The sequence below is a fragment of the Mustelus asterias genome, chromosome 4 (genome assembly GCF_964213995.1).
Source record: "Mustelus asterias chromosome 4, sMusAst1.hap1.1, whole genome shotgun sequence".
NCBI classification, from domain to species: Eukaryota; Metazoa; Chordata; class Chondrichthyes; order Carcharhiniformes; family Triakidae; genus Mustelus; species Mustelus asterias.
Window position 1 is genome coordinate 7,275,722 of NC_135804.1, and position 17,338 is coordinate 7,293,059.

A 17,338-nucleotide genomic window follows, 5' to 3' on the forward strand; every position below is an offset into this window, starting at 1 on the left:
CCTGTGCAACAGAGTGTGGCATTGCTAATAAATGCAGCCTCAAAAAGACATCATGTAGAGCTGTGATTACATCAGCAGCGCCATATTTGATCCTGGCTGCTGCCTGCTCTGGCACTCACTGCAAAACACTCGTGGGGCGATCTTACCAGCTCCTCCCGCCAGTTGATTGTTGTGGCGTGCTGGCAAGATCACGAGAGAAGCAAAAAACTGGGTTCGTGTCCGGTTTCTAACCTCTCGCCATGATACCGGCACTGGATAGCCGGCATAATTAGCCTCGCTGGGGAGGAGCACAGGACTGATTTAAATATTTATTTTCTAATTTTAATATTATTAGTGCGCCTGGGACACAATTGTCCAGGATCACTTGCCTTAACGGCCTCACCAGTGGAGATCCTTACCAGCGAGAATCAAGTATGGTCCCCACCAATGGGGACCTGATGTGATGGCCTCATCAGTGGAACCGGAGCCATTGAACCCCTTCGGGTGATTGGGGACAGGAGAGGTCACTGCCCATGGGGCACTTTGGCAGCACCCAGCGGGCACCCTGGCACTGCCCACCAGCGCCAAGGTGTGGGACCTATAGGGAGGCCTAAAAGGGAGGCACGGCACGGGGAGCTGCGCACTCTGCATCAGGGTTCGTCGGGGCAGCGATCGAACCAGGACGGTGGGGGTGGAGGGGTGGGGTGGGGTGGTTAACGGAGGTGGCGATTGGTGGGGGGATTGGGAATTAAGTAAGGCTCTTCTTCAGAATTGAATATTAAAAACAGTGTTCCACAGCCCCCACCTCCCCCCCTCCCCCTCCAGCCCCCTCTCCCCCTCCTCCACCCCTCCCCCCCCCCCGGGCCAGGCACCACCCCACCACGGCATGTTTTTAAGGCGACAGAGGTACAGAGGTGACCCACCATTGGTCAGCAGTAGCATCGTCCAGTCTCACCGCTGTCAACGGGGTTTCTCTCTGTTCACACCATCCACTGCTGGAGTATCCGTGGTGGCGGGTCACCGTTGGCAGGACTGGAAGATCCCGTTGGTGGGAGCAAGCTGGAAAATTCCACCCATTATCTCTGTTTCTCTTTCCACCGATGCTGCCAGACCTACTGAGGATTTCCGAGTCTTGTAAAGTTTCTGTCTTTATTTCAGATCTCCAGCATCAGTGTTGTGCTTTTGTTGCTGGGTGGATGTGGAGGCTTTGGAGAGGGTATATTACGTTACAGTTATATAACACATTGGTTAGGCCACATTTGGAATACTGTGTCCAATTCTGGTCACCACATTATCAGAAGGATCTGGAGGCTTTGGAGGGAGTACAGAAAAGCCTTACCAGGATGTTGTCGGGTGTGGAGGGTATTAGCTGTGAGGAGAGATTGAATAAATTGGGATTGTTCTCCCTGGAAAGATGGAGGCTGAGGTTGGAACAGTTGGAAGCTTTTTCCCAGGGCAGAAATAACAATTACAAGGGGGCACAAGTTCAAGGTCAGATGGGATAGGTACAGAGAAGATGTGCGGGGGGTAGTTTTTTACACAGAGAGTGGTGGGAGCATGGGGTGCACTGGCAAGCGAGGTGGTTGAAGCAGAAAGTTAGCCACATTTAATCTGGATAAACATATGAACAGACGGGGAATAGAGGGATACAGGCAGTTGGTCTAGATAGGACAACGTGATCGGCGCAGGTTTGGAGGGCCGAAGGGCCTGTTCCTGTGCTGTACTGTTCTTTGTTCTTTGTTTAGTTCTTGGGTTCCGAGCATTTCAAACGAAACTGTGCTGTGGAAAACCATGTCACTCGTTGAAATAATTCGTTGAGCTGATGCGATTTAAAACTGGAAGCTATTCAAATACATTTTGGAGAAAAAGAAAAGCACAATTAAACTGAAAATACTGTGGCAAGATTCTTCTGCCGGATTGTACAATGGTCCCAACAGACCACTTCTTACCAGTTCCTATAAATAGGACTGTGAAGATGACTAATTATTAAACAAGTCAACCCAAAAATTATGTATTCAGTGAGTTCCTTCCATGCTGAAAGTCAAAGAATAAATTAAAGAGGATGGAAAGAGATATGGAATTGGAAAGAGAAAGCAGATGAGCAGAGATAGAAAGTGCACAAAAGGGCAAATGGGTGATCCAGAAGGATGGATTTTAGCTGCAAAGTCAGCAACAGTAATAACAAGGGAAGTGAAAGGAAGAGAGTGAGCAAATTAAAATTTTCAGGAAGGAAGAATTAAAGAGCCAGAAAATCAAAATTGACATGGAACTGAAGAGGGGAATCTGTGAAATGGAGCAGAAATGTCAAGTCAAGCAGGCAAATATCTAGAAATAAGAGAGATAATTCGACAGAGTTACACTCCCAGTAAGGATCCATGCACACGTCGCAATGTTTCGTTTGCACTGAGGAGTTGTGTATAAGAGAATCACAGGGAAGCGTTAAATTAAAACAGATGAGTGAAATGCTGGTTATTAACTCTGGAAGCTGAATCCAAACAGAGTTCAAACTGAACGGGGCATGGCCTCAAAATGAGGGGGAGCAGATTTAGGACTGAGTTGAGGAGGAACTTCTTCACCCAAAGGGTTGTGAGCGGGCGGGTAAGTGGAGCTGAGTCCACAAAAAGATCAGCTGGCCTACACCTGCTCCCAGTTCTTATATTCTTATGACTGCAATGGAAGGAGGGTGTAAGAAGAATGAGTGAGGGTCTAACATGTGAATGCAACATCTACCAGGTCGAAGAGACGACGCAAAAGTGTATTTTTCTTTATTATTCAATCCTGGGATGTGGGTGTCACTGGCTGGGCAGCATTTATTGCCCACTCCAGTGGGCATTTAAGAGTCAACCACATTGCTGTGGATCTAAAGTCACATGTCGGCCAGGCCGGGTAAGAGTAAATTTCCTTCCCTAGTGAACCAGATTTTTTTTTAACTGCAATCGACAATGATTTCATGGTCATCATCAGACTTTTAATTCCACCTGCGGTGGTGGGATTTGAACCTGGGTCCCCAGAGCACTTATTTGCAAGAACAGGCAGTTCCTCTGCTATTTCGGCTAACATTTAACAATTAAGCTGGGTCTCTGGATTACTAGTCCAATGACAATACTACTGTGCTACTGCCTCCCCTGTGGGCTCTAAGACATGTTTGTGAAAGCATGAGGGGCCTAATGTGATCACATTGCACAGTAAGGCATGCCTAAGGACTTGCCATAACCATCTTTCAGCTATCCCTGCACTCCCCACCCCCCCTCCACCCGAGTTGGACACCTCATTGTTGGGTAGGAATTCTGCCGAGAGACCCCCTAAAGATCCTGAGCTCCAGAAAATCAGCCAGTAGTCAAGTTGGAGCAAATTTTTCTCCTCACAATCATCACTTTTTTTTTAAAGAGAACAAGCTTACTTCTATATCCTATCCTCATAAATTTGAGTCATAACTTTCTTGGTTTGTTTCGTTGAGTGAATACTTGCATTCCAGTTTCAGGTTAACACAGTTAATAGCTTTGTAGCACTGTGTCCGCAATTGTGAGTATATATTTTTTTATTCATTCGTAGGGCATGGGAGTCGCTGGCTAGCCAGCATTTATTGCCCGTCCCTAGTTGCTCTTGAGAAGCTGCCTTCTTGCAACTGAGTGGCTTGCTTGGCTATTTCAGAGGGCAGTTGAAAGTCAACTACATTGCTGTGGTTCTGGAGTCACATGTAGGTCAGACCAGATAAGGACGGCAGATTTCCTTCCCTAAAGGACATTAATGAACCAGATGGGTTTTTCCGACAATCGGCAATGCTTTCATGGTCATCAGTAGATTCTTAATTCCAGATTATTTTATTGAATTTAAATTCTACCATCTGCCGTGGCAGGATTTGAAACCTGGTCCCCAGAACATTAGCTGATTTGATTTGATTTGATTTATTATTGTCACATGTATTAACATACAGTGAAAAGTATTGTTTCTTGCGCGCTATACAGACAAAACATATCGTTCATAGAGAAGGAAACAAGGGAGTGCAGAGTGTAGTGTTACAGTCATAGCTAGGGTGTAGAGAAAGATTAACTTAATGCAAGGTAAGTCCATTCAAAAGTCTGACAGCAGCAGGGAAGAAGCTGTTCTTGAGTTGGTTGGTACATGACCTCAGACTTTTGTATCTTTTTCCTGACGGACGAAGGTGAAAGAGAGAATGTCAGAGGTGCGTGGGGTCCTTAATTATGCTGGCTGCTTTGCCGAGGCAGCAGGAAGTGTGGACAGAGTCAATGGGTGGGAGGCTGGTTTGCATAATGGATTGGGCTACAATCACAACCTTTTGTAGTTCCTTGCGGTCTTGGGCAGAGCAGGAGCCGTACCAAGCTGTGACACAACCAGAAAGAATGCTTTCTATGGTGCATCTATAAAAGTTGGTGAGAGTCGTAGCTGACATGCCAAATTTCCTTAGTCTTCTGAGAAAGTAAAGGCGTTGGTGGGCTTTCTTAACTATAGTGTTGGCATGGGGGGAACCAGGACAGGTTGTTGGTGATCTGGACACCTACAAACTTGAAGCTCTTGACCCTTTCTACTTCGTCCCCATTGATGTAGACAGGCGAATGTTCTCCATTATGCTTCCTGAAATCGACGACAAGCTCCTTTGTTTTGTTGACATTGAGGGAGAGATTATTGTTGCCACACCGGTTTCTCCAGTTTCTGGATTAATAGTCTAACAAAAGTACCACTAGGCCATCACTACCCTGCTCTTGGACTCAAGTTTGAGTTTAAAGCAGTACTGAGCGAGTTCAGCACTCATTTGCAAGAACAGGCAGTTCCTCTGCTAGTTTGGCTAACATTTAACAATTAACCAAAACCACAAACTTGGCTTAGCCATCACATTTACTATCAATTGGACTTAGCTTGGCACAAATTGGTTTTCATGTTTCCCTATATAACAGCAGTTAATGCACTTCAGCACTAATTCATTGGAGATGAAGAGTTTTGGAAATTCTAAGTCATTGAAAATTGCTTTGTAAATACAGGTTCTTTCCCTTCTTGTTGCAACTCAAGGGGAGGTGATGGCCGAGTGATATTATCGCTAGACTATTAATCCAGAAACTCAGCTAATGTTCTGGGGACCAGGTTTGAGTCCTGCCACGGCAGATGGTAGAATTTGAATTCAATAATAAATATCTGGAATTAAGAATCTACTGATGACCATGAAACCATTGTCGATTGTCGGAAAAACCCATCTGGTTCACTAATGCCTTTTAGGGAAGGAAATCTGCCATCCTTACCCGGTCTGGCCTACATGTGACTCCAGAGCCATTGCAATGTGGTTGACTCTCAACTGCCCTCCAAGGGCAACTCGGGATGGGCAATAAATGTTGGCTAGCCTGTGACATAATATCCCAGAAATGAATTTTAAAAACTTGCCTTTCCCCAGTTTTTTGTCATGACCTCTGATCCTGGGATGACTTCCCAATGTTGAGTATCCTTTCACTAAGTTCCATCCTCAAATTTTCTGCCATTACCTTCCCAACCTGAAAATTCTGATCGCTACCTCTTATCCCCAAATTTCCCGTCACTACCACCCATCCTTGAGTGCCCCGTCCAAGTTTCCGCAAGTTTCCCACAACTATCCACAAAGCTCACGGGTGGCACAGTGGTTAGCACTGTTAAGTGGGTGCAGGTTAGGTGGATTGGCCATGCCCAATTGCCCCTTAGTGTCAGGGGGACTAGCTGTAAATGCATGGGGTAGGGCCTGGGTGGGATTGTGGTCGGTGCAGACTCGATGGACTGAATGGCCTCTTTCTGCACTGAAGGGATTCTATGAACTTCCCAAACTTCATCGGGAAGTAAGAAAGTCCTTCAAACCCTCAGACATACCTTTAATGATCCTGGCATCCTGAATCAGATCAGCCTAGTCTCAGTGGAGTCTGAATGTATATGCCTGAGCCATGAGGGGCTCCGAGGTTTAATTCCTGCAGGAGTTTCAGATTCTGTTTGTGTACATCTCACCGAAAGAACAATGAAAATGGATGAGTTAGCTTGGAAAATTATAGAATTATGAACATCATGTTTTTAATTAATGGCTATTAGCAATCACCATCCTAAGCTTACACATGTAATTACACAGCGATTTGAAGGGAAAGAGATGGCATTTTTGTTCTCTCTGCATTAGTGAGTCCCTCCCTCCCAATGTTCTCACAGGAGAAATTACCAATTCATCATTTTTAATGATACATGGGTGGGTTCCCAATTAGTCAGAACACAAGAAACACAGCCCCCTTGATAGCACAATTTCTAACAATGAGGTTATTTTTTTCCCTCATCCGTAGCTTCCCTGTGGGAGTCGCAGAGCGCGGAGAAGAAAAATACTTGCCTGAGTGAATTCAAATCTGGAAGGAAATCCCAGGTTAATTCCAGACTTAGATACAAGTCCTGCATCCGGGGAGGAAGCACTTCACTTCAAGTGTCAGCCAAGGGCACAAGTGTTGCTGAGTCACAAGTCTGCGGGTTCAAGTCTCGCCCCATAAAACCTGAGTTAAGAGGCTAGGCTGACACTGAGTGGGTGATGCATTGTCGGAGATGCATCTCTCGAATAAGGTGTTAAATCCAGCCTCCATTTGCCCTCTTAGGTGAGGGTAAACAATCACATGGTGCTATACCTCAGCTTCTCTCCCCACAGAAACTCAATAAGATGCCCGGTTAACCAATGATACCGCTTCAGTTTCATTCCCTGGTAACATGTACCACACCTTTCCAACCCTCTTGGCAATTAGAATCGTAGAATCATAGAGTCCCTGCAGTACAGAAGAAGGCCATTTGGCCCATCGAGCCTGTACTAACCACAATCCCACACAGGTCCTATTCTCGTAATCCCACACATTTAACCTGCTAATTCCCCTGACACTAAGGGGCAATTTAGCATGGCCAATCAACCTAACCGGCACATCTTTGGACTGTGGGAGAAAACCGGAGCACCCGGAGGAAACCCATGCAGACATGGGGAGAACGTGCAAACTCCGCACAGTGACCTGAGGCCGGAATCAAACCCGGGTCCCTGGCGCTGTGAGGCAGCAGCACTAACCACTGTGCTACCGTGCCACCCAATTAAAGCTATGCTAAACGTTCCTTATTGTTCTTAACTTACCAATGTTGAATATGATTGCACCATGTATTGGAAATTATCAGCAGGGTAAACAACTTGATTTGATTTGATTTATTATTGTCAGGTGTATTGGGATACAGTGAAAAGTATCGTTTCTTTTACGCTATACAAACAAAGCATACCATTCATAGAGTACCCAGAGGAATATGAAAAAGATAGAATGCAGAATATAGTGTTACAGTTACAGGTCGGGTGAAGTGAAAGATCATTATTAGACAGTTTGAGAGGCTTAGAACTCAGTTATAGAAGCCAGAACGGTCAGAAAAGATAGAATGAGAGGATATATTGGGGACAACTCGCAAGAAGTTGCTTCGCTCTGGCGCCATCTTTTTTTTTGTCTGCAAACTCATAGGGCAGGATTTTCTGGCAGTGCTTGCCCCAAAACCAGAAAATCCCGCTCGAGGTCAACGGACCTTTGCATTGTCCGCAACCCCCCCACCGCTACGATTCCCATGGCGGGCGGGTGGGAAAATTCCCCCCATGATAGCATTAAATCAGGATGGTTAGTGAAATATCCCATTTTCTCTTCCATATCTCTGCCTGTCCAAAGATGGTAAGAAGTTTAACAACACCAGGTTAAAGTCCAACAGGTTTATTTGGTAGCAAAAGCCAAAGGGGCTTGCAGCTCCGAAAGCTTGTGTGGCTTTTGCTACCAAATAAACCTGTTGGACTTTAACCTAGTGTTGTTAAACTTCTTACTGTGTTTACCCCAGTCCAACGCCGGCATCTCCACATCATGTCCAAAGATGTGCAGGTTAGGTTGATTGGCTATGCTAAATTGCCCCTTAGTGTCCCGGGATGCAGAGGTTAGCTGGATTAGTGGGGTCAATTTGTGGGGCTACAGGGATAGGGCCTGGGTGGGATGTTGTCGGTGCAGGCTCGATGGGCCAAATGGCCTCCTTCTGCTCTGTAGGGTTTCTATGATTGTTTCTATGATTGTCCAAGCTGCCAGCTTGGCTCAATCGATAACTCTTTCATCTCCGAGCCAGAGGATTGTGGGTTCCTGTGTCATCCCAGAGATGTGTGCACACAGCCTGGGAGACACTGCAGTGCCGCACTGAGGGCAGGTTCAGAGTCCAGTCTTTCAGGTGAGACTTTAAACCAAGGCTGCACTTGCCCTCTCAGGTAAAACACGCTCAAGTAACAGGAAAAGTGTGGGGCAGTTCTCCCCAGCATTGTTAAAAAAACAGATAATCTGGTTGCTATAGCATCGGTGCTTGTGGAACCTTAGTGTGTGTAATTTGAGTGCCATGTTTCCTTCATTATTACACACAAGAAAGCACTTCAATGGCTGTAATGTTGGTTGGTATATTCAGAGAGCTTGAAGGGTACTATATAAACTTTCTTGTTACTGAAAAGAGTGTTGATGAGGGTAATGCACTCAATGTGATTTACATGGGCTTTAGCAAGGCTTTTGCCCATGTAAATCACATTGAATGCATTACCCTCAATGCAAATAGGTCAAGATAGTGAGGGTCCATGGGAACCAAGGCAAAGTGGCACATTGAATCCAAAATTAGCTAACAGGCAGGAAGCAGAGGGTGAAGGCAAAGTGGTGTTTCTGTGGCGAGAAATCTGTTTTAAGTGGGGTTCCGCAGGGCTCATTGCTGAGGCCTTTCCTATTTTGTGGTGTACATTAATGATTTGGACTGTGAGGTATAATCAAGAAGTTTGCAGATTACACAAGAATTGGTAGGACAGTAAATAATGAGGAAATGCCGTAGGCTGCAGGAAGATATCAGTGGACTGATCAGATGGGCAGAACAATGCCAAATGGAATTCAACCCAGCAAAGAGTGAGGTAATGCACTTACCTCATGGTGGCACAGTGGTTAGCACTTTTGCCTCACAGCACCAGAGACCTGGGTTCAATTCCCTACTTGGGTCACTGTCTATGTGGAGTCTGCACATTCTCCCCATGTCTGTATGCGTTTCATCCGGGTGCTCCAGTTTCCTCCCACAGTTCGAAAGACGTGCTGGTTAGATGCATTGGCCATGCTAAATTCTCCCTCAGTGTACCCGAACAGGTGCCGGAGTGTGGCAACGAAGGGATTTTCACATTAACTTCATTGTAATGTTAATGTAAGCCTACTTGTGACACAAATAAATAAACTTCGGGAGGGCTAACAAGGTAAAGGATTACACTATAAATAGTATGACCCTGGATAGTACAGAGTGGGCGTGCAGTGCATATCCACAGATCCCTTAAGGTGGCAGGGCAGATAGATAAGGTGATTCTGAAGGCATGTGGGATACTTGCCTTTATCAGCTGAGGCACAGAATACAAGAAGATGGAGGTCACGTTGGAACTGTATGAAATGCTGGTTATGCCACAAGGGAGTACTGCGTGCAGTTCTGGTGACCACATTATCATTATACTGAAGAGGGTGCAGAGGAGATTTACCAGGAAGCTGCCTGGGCTGGAGTGTCTGAGCTATGAGGAAAGGTTGGATAGGTTAAGTCTGTTTTCTTTGGAGCAGCAAATGTTGAGGGGGAGCAGGGGGCTGATAGAGGTTTATAAGATTATCAAGGGTGGAGAGGAAGGCACTTTTTCCATCAGTAGAGGGGTCAGTTACCAGGGGGTACAGATTTAAGATGAGAAATAGAAGGTGGAGTTGAGGAGCAATATTTCACTTAGAGGGTGGTGGGAGTCTGGAACTCACTGCCTGAAAGGGTGGTTGAGTCAGAAACTCATGTAACATTTAATCAGTATTTAGATATTCACTTGCGCTGCCTTAACCTCCGGGGCCATGGGCCACAGGCTGGAAAATGGAATTAGTGTGGTCGATTTTTGTTGACTGGCATGGACACAATGGACCAAATGACCTCCTTCTGTGCTGTAAACATCTATGAGTCTATAAACGTTTATTTGTGCCTGTTAGACTTCTGCCATCAACATAGAATAACAGATGGGAAGGAAGGATTGACAAGGCATTGCAAAAAAAAAACCGATAGGAATCAGATGTCATAACCTGCTGGGGCAGAGCACAAATGTTTTCTCTGTGTTATCCCTTAACTTGCATGATGTTTTCTGCCTTGTATTCCCCACCCAGCCAGCTGCCTATGCACTAAATACACCGGTGCTGGTTAAATCATTCTCATCACTTGCAAGTTAAATAAGCATCAAATAGCACAGACTGGGTATTTTAGCACAGTTCAAATGGCTACACAGCTCTACAAATTGCTTCTTAATCAAAAAATGCTCCTTTCAAAAAAAACCTACCAATTTCTGATTGTGGAAAATGTAATTTTGATTTTGTAAAAGGCTTTGTAAAGACGGTGTCATTAAAGGGAGGAAAGGCGATGGCAAATTAATGCTGTGTTAAACAAGAAGTGAAAACCAACCTTCGAGCAACAACCAGATTGTTGATAAAAGTGGAAGAATTAATTTCTCCCTCGTCCGGAGTCAATTGCTGCTGATTGCTTTGAGCCGTTTAATTTCTCTGTCTCGATTGTTGACTCCAGCCTGACAAGTGCTGAGCTTGTTGAAGATCTACCCCACTTAGAAACGTAGAAACTAGAAGCAGGAATAGGCCATTCAGCCCTTCAAGGCTGCTCCGCCATTCATTTTGATCACGGCTGATCATTGAATTCAGTATCCTGATCCCACCTTCCCCCCATATCCCTTCATCTCTTTAGCCCCAAGAGCTAGATCTAATTCCTTCTTGAAATCAGACAACATTTTGGCCTCAACTGCTTTCTGTGGTAGTGAATTCCACACATTCGCCACTCTCTGGGTGAAAACATTTCTCCTCACCTCAGTTCTAAAAGGTTTTCCCCTCATCCTCAAACTATGACCCCTAGTTCTGGACGTCCCCACCACTTGATTCTTGCCAGGCCGAGATCTACAGACCTCAGCATTGTTAGACACAATCCTCAACAGGTTGCTCATGTGAGTCCAGGCAGTGTGAGAGAGGAGGCAGTAGAGGGTTCACTGGAACGTGAGTGGGAGTGAGTGGCATCACAGCCCAATCAGGCCTTCACCCAGTATACAGTTGGAGTTAAGGTTAGCGATCAGGAGCATGAAGCCTTGCTGAGCACACACGGATTAAGTAAAAACTGAAAATGCTGGAAAGAACCAGCAGGTCAGGGAACTTCTGTGCAGAGAGTGAGCGAGAAGCAGGGTTAATGGCTTCAATTTTACACGGCATTTGGAGGTGGGTTGTGAGGCAGGACGGCTGTTAAAAAGGTGTGTTAATGCCTCAGGTTGCAAGTCCAACATGTTCCTGCTGCCACGGCTTGTATCCAGCAATGGGAAAGGTAGCAGATGGCTCATCTACCCAGAGCCCAATTGAGTCCATTACAGAAAAGCCTCCTGGCTTTGTTGGCATTTTGAGTGCCAGGGAGCCCTCTGCCTCATGTGAGTCTTCTAGATCTGCCTTGATGACCTCCCAGCAGGCTCTGGAGGGGTGTCTCCTTTGTTAGTACTCTCTGCCCACAAAGGGGCCTCTGGGCAGCAATGGCCACTCCCGTGCCATCGGCACTGCCCACCCTTGATGGCCCTGCACCAACTGGCTGAGACTTGCCTCAGTGTTCCAGCCTCTATTTCTATTTTGCTTTCTTGCAGGGCACACAGCATCCAGGGGCAGTCCCAACAATAGCCACTGATAATGGTGGCGCTGCTGAGGCAGCTGAGCTCTCAGTCCTTTGATTGGGCCAATAGCAATTGGGAATGGGGCGGCATCCTTAACAGGTACAGCAGCCCACATGGCAGCCATTTAATTGCCTGCGCCAGTAAAATGCGATCCACTGCTCGTAGAATTAGCATCCCCTTGCATTTCCGGGCAGGACCTGCTGCCTCAGAAGAGTTCTGGCCAATAGTTCAGGTCCAAGATTTTTCATCAGAACTGGGAGAAGTTTGAGCTGTAACTGGGATTAAACAAGCACAGAGAACGGGAAAGGGGAGGGAGCAATGAACAAAAGGAAAAGTCTGTGATGGAGTCATCGGTAGGAGAGATTAAATGATAAAAAGGACAATGGTGCAAAGTAAAAGAGGGTGGGCACAGTAGTTTAGTTGATTTATTAGTGTCACAAGTTTTCTTACATGAACACTGCAATGAAGTTACTGCGAAAATCCCCTAGTCGCCACACTCCGGCGCATGTTTGGGTACACTGAGGGAGAATTTAGCACGGCCAATGCACCTAACCAGCACGTCTTTCGGATTGTGGGAAGAAACCGGAGCCCCCGGAGGAAACTCACACAGACACGAGGAGAACCTGCAGACTCCGCACAAACAGTGACCCGAGCCAGGAATCGAACCCGGGTCCCTGGTGCTCTGAGGCAGCAGTGCTAACCACTGTGCCACCATGCCATGTTAGAAGTCTCATGACACCAGGTTAAAGTCCAAAAGGTTTATTTGGAATCACAAGCTTTTGGAGCGCTGCCCCTTCATCAGGTGAATGAATGTGAAAATAAGTTCACCTGACGAAGGAACTTGTGATTCCAAATAAACCTGTTGGACTTTAACCCGGTGCTGTGAGACTTCTTACTGTGCCCACCCCAGTCCAATGCCGGCATCTCCACATAAAAAGAGGGTGATAATGGGACAAGTAAATGAATGAAAGATGTGTCCAGAGGGAAAGCAGAATCATTATCTCTAATTGCCGTAAAATAATAAAAATACATAGCAGCAATAGTTAGGATCCAAAATTGTTGAACTCAGTGTTGAGTCTTGAAGGCTTTGAAGTGTCTGATCAAAAGATGAGGAGCTGTTCCTTGAGCTTGCGTTGAACTCCATTGGAACGCTGCAACAGGGCAAGGATGGAGAGGTCAGTGTGAGAGTGGGGTGGAGAATTTAAATGACAGAAGAAGGATAACTGGAGTTATGCTTGCAAACTGGCTGCAAAGCTGTCACCAAATCTGCGTCCAGTCTCCCAGATGTGGAGGAGATTGCATCATAAACAGCAAATTTGATCAATTAAATTGAAAACGCAACCAAATCATTGGCCTGAGGTTTTGTTTTCCGTGTCAGGAGCAGAGAGGTAGGATAGTTCCCCTCTCTACGAACACAAAGTGGGATAAAGAGCCCCCCACAATCGGATTTTATGTTTGCCTAGAGGCTGGGGTGCAATGAGAGTTTGACCTGGAAAGAGCTTGGAATAGGCAAAGGGGCTATTCAGGTGTGGAGGCAGATGAGACATGTCTCACCTCAGTGCTCCTTGAAACAAGGAATCAAACCAAGGTCTGTCCTTCAGCCCTCTACTCTCACAGCCCCTTACACCTCACCGCACATTCAAGGGAAGGCAATGTCTTCGTGGTGTTATCTATTAATCCAGAAACTCTGCTAATGTTCTGGGGATCCAGGTTTGAACCCCGCCACAGCAGATGGTGGAATTTGAATTCAATAAAATAAATATCTGGAATTAAGAATCTACTGTTGACCATGAAACCATTGTTGATTGTCAGGAAAAACCCATCTGGTTCACTAATGTCCTTTAGGAAATCTGCTGTCATTACCTGGTCTGGCCTATATGTGACTCCAGAACCACAGCAATGTGTGGTTGATTTGCAACTGCCCTCCGACAACTAGGAATGGGCAATAAATTTTGGCCAGCTCAGCAATGTTCATGTCCCATGAATGAATAAAATAAAACATGCCCCATGCCCCATCCATGTCAACCCATGTTATGTCATGCCCCCTACCTACCCCCTAGCTGCTCATAACGTCCACGCTTATCTATGTCCTTCTACCCACCATCCATGTCTCTTTATAGCCTATACACCAGCTTTGAGCCAACCCATGCGCCCACCCATTCTCCTTTGCCTTTACATCCTCCATGCCAACTTATCCAATACCCACCATGGACAAACCTCAGGGTCCATGTTGAGAATAAATAAAGGTCTTAAGTGTCAATTGATTCATTCACTATTTAAAATAAACTCTCTTTAATAAACACTAATTCACCACATTTAAATTCCTTATAAGAATAAGCAATTATATTCATAGTCTCACTTAAAGGACTTTATAAGCATTAAGAGCCGTCAGTCAAACTGTAAACTGATAAAAACCCCACTGTGATAATGATAGGTTGTGAAATCAGTCATGCAACGCAATCCAGTGATGGTAGCTCTCAGGATTAAGTGAGTACACAGAGTGAAGTAGAAAACACTGATTTCTTTCAGCAATGCAGAAAGACTTTTTTCAAATATTTAATGGGCAAGAGATTTAAATGTCTTGAGAGCTTGACAGATCCTTTTAACAGCCCTCTTTGATAGTTCCAATGTGTTTATCCGCTTTTTATGCATATTCACGTCCAATTTTAACAATAAGAAGTCTCACAGTCCCAGGTTAAAGTCCAACAGGTTTATTTGGAATCACAAACTTTTGGAGCGCCACTCCTTCATCAGGTGGGTGGAGGTAGGTTCACAAACACAGCATATATTGATAAAGACACAATTGCAAGATAATTACAGATTAGAATGTGAAGAATGGTTGGAATGCAAGTCCTTACAGGTAATCAAGTCTTTACAGGTACAAACAATGTGAGTGGAGAGAAGGATAATAACAGGTTAAAGAGGTGTGAATTGCCTCAAGCTAGGACAGTTAGTAGGAATTTGCAAACCCAGGCAGTATGGTGAGGTTACAAGTAGTGTGACATGGATCCAAGATCCCGGTTGAGGCCGCCCTCATGTGTGCGGAACTTGGCTATCAGTTTCTGCTCGGTGATTCTGCATTGTCATAAGAACATAAGAAATAGGAGCAGGAGTAGGCCATCAAGCCCCTCGAGCCTGCCCCACCATTCAATAAGATCATGGCTGATTTGATAGTGGTTTAGTTCCACTTACCTGCCCGCTCCCCATAACCCTTCATTCCCTTATTGATCAGAAATCTATCTACCTGTGACTTAAACATATTTAACTAGGTAGCCTCCACTGCTTCAATGGGCAGAGAATTCAAGAGATTCACTACCCTCTGAGAGAAGAAGTTCCTCCTCAACTCTGTTCTAAACTGACTCCCCCTTATTTTGAGGCTGTGTCCTCTAGTTCTTGTTTCCTTTCTAAGTGGAAAGAATCTCTCTGCCTCTACCCTACCTAGCCCCTTCATTATCTTACATGTCTCTATAAGATCTCCCCTCAGCCTTCGAAATCCAACGAGTACAGGCCCAATCGACTCAATCTCTCCTCACAAGCTAACCCCCTCATCTCCCGTATCAACCTGTCGTGTGTCTTGAAGGCCGCCTTGGAGAATGCTTACCCGAAGATCAGAGACTGAATGCCCTTGACTGCTGAAGTGTTCCCCGACAGGAAGGGAACACTCCTGCCTGGACAATTTTAACAATGTCAAAGTGCACCTCAACTCTCACAAAGTTGAACCTGGACCATATGCAAAAGAGTACCGTATCTCTCCAAAGAACTCGAACAAGTTTAGTCTTTCTCCTGCCCCCTCCTTGGGAAACTGAGATCGGACTGAGTGCAACTGAGTTTGAATATGTATAGCTGCCTCCGTGAACTGGAGATGTGTTTGACCGTCCCCCACTTCCCCATCCCTGGCGGAAATGGTGGGACAAGATTCGGGGACACGATTTGAGCCTCTCGTGCCAGTTTTGCAAAGTTAGAGAGTGTGTCCATCTGTGCAAGATGTTACTAGGGGATTTTCACAGTAACTTCATTTGCAGTGTTAATGTAAGCCTACTTGTGACACTAATAAATAAACTTTAAACTAAACCTAAAAGAGAGGCGAAATAACTCCTCAGAGGCCAGTGTCCCTTCACCAGATTCCCTTTATTTGTAAACACAATTCCACTTCGAAGAATGCTTCAGGTACAAAGTCAGAATCCAGAGCAACACTCCTCAATATTTATACACAGGTGAGGTTCCCTGATTGGATGGGCAATCATTACCTCAATCAGGGAGCTCATAATAAGAGGCGAACCTCATGGACCTTGTTGAGGTCATTACAGGAGGACAGATTGTGCAGAATGGACTTGTACGCTTTTACAAATTGACAACCACGAAGTAGAAATCTGGTCATTGCTTCCCCAAAAAACTTGTGCAGGCTGCGGTCAACCACAGATTTCAAATTTGAGATTGGTCAACCTTTGTAGATTTCTGTCGATGTACCAGATGGGTACATGGATTTATAAGCAGCAGATCAACCATGATCTAATTGCAGAGCAGAACAGGCTGGAGGCTGAATGGCCTATTCCTGTTCTGATATTTCTATTGCCAGGTCAAGGCCAAATAGACTCCCAACACCCACTGTCTAGTTTAATGTATGAAAAATGGCCACCTGGGAGAGACAGAAACTCTGCAAAATTACACTGAAAGAATCACTCCGCAGCTGAGATGTTTCAATGTTTTAACTACTCCAATTAACCAATTATCATCACCATTGGGAGAGATTTTTTTGCTTTAAAAATGTAGCCACTGATTGTCAAAATGATGTGAAAATGCAAATTACAAAGTATTGGACTGTGGAGATGTGTAGCACAGAGAGAGAGGGAGCAAGAACGAGTGAGTGAAAGGGAGAGAGTGCAAGTGACAGAGAGAGAGAATTGGACTGAGCGAGCAGGTGATGGGTCACAGATAGATACAACGAACAGACTCAGAGAGCATCAGAGTGAGACAGAGAGAGGGCAACATGTAGACAGAAAACAGGATTGAGGGCAAAAAAAGAGTGAGAAATTTGCAATACAGGTATCATAATATTTGGAATGGCATGGTGGCATAGTGGTTAGCACTGCTGCTTCACTGCGCCAGGGTCCCGGGTTCAATTCCGGCCTTGGGTCACTAACTGTGTGGAGTTTGCACATTCTCCCCATGTCTGCGTGGGTTTCCTCCGGGTGCTGCGGTTTCCTCCCACAGTCCAAAGATGTGTGGGTTGACCATGTTACATTGCCCCTTACTGTCAGGGGGATTAGCCAGATAAATATGAGGGGTTACAGGAATAGGGACTGGGTGGGATTGCGGTCGGTGCAGACTCGATCGGCCAAATGGCCTCCTGCACTGTCGGAATTCTATGATTCTAATTTTGTTGCAGATGTTAATCTTTACTTAGTGGCACTATTGCCTTTGAGTCAGAAGGTTTCAATCTTGTTCCAGAGACTTGGGCTAGAAGTTTTTGGATGACAGAGTTTTCCTTCCTGCCAAGCGAAAAGATGGCGATATTGGCTTGTGGAAATCTGGAATGCACTGCCTGGGAAGGTGCAGTCTCGATGGGCTGAAGGACCTTTTCTGCGCTATATGATTCTATGACTACGACTAGGTATGAATAGAACAATGGAAAGGCAG

The 17,338-nt window shown here is 45.5% G+C and overlaps 1 protein-coding gene across 5 annotated transcripts in view; it reads left to right on the forward strand.

Moving 5' to 3' along the window:
- cdh8 (cadherin 8) overlaps positions 1–17,338 on the forward strand; it is a 242,360-nt gene that overhangs the window by 214,613 nt on the left and 10,409 nt on the right. For 2 of the 5 annotated variants that reach the window (XM_078210545.1, XM_078210547.1), the window contains one exon: positions 6,276–6,449. The exons of 1 other annotated variant lie outside the window; for it this stretch is intronic. In XM_078210545.1, the coding sequence (XP_078066671.1) occupies positions 6,276–6,449 (174 nt within the window). Of the gene's footprint in view, positions 1–2,464; positions 2,541–2,725; positions 2,866–6,275; positions 6,450–17,338 lie in introns of those variants that run through there. 2 more of the 5 variants (XM_078210549.1, XM_078210548.1) reach the window with 2 other exon arrangements.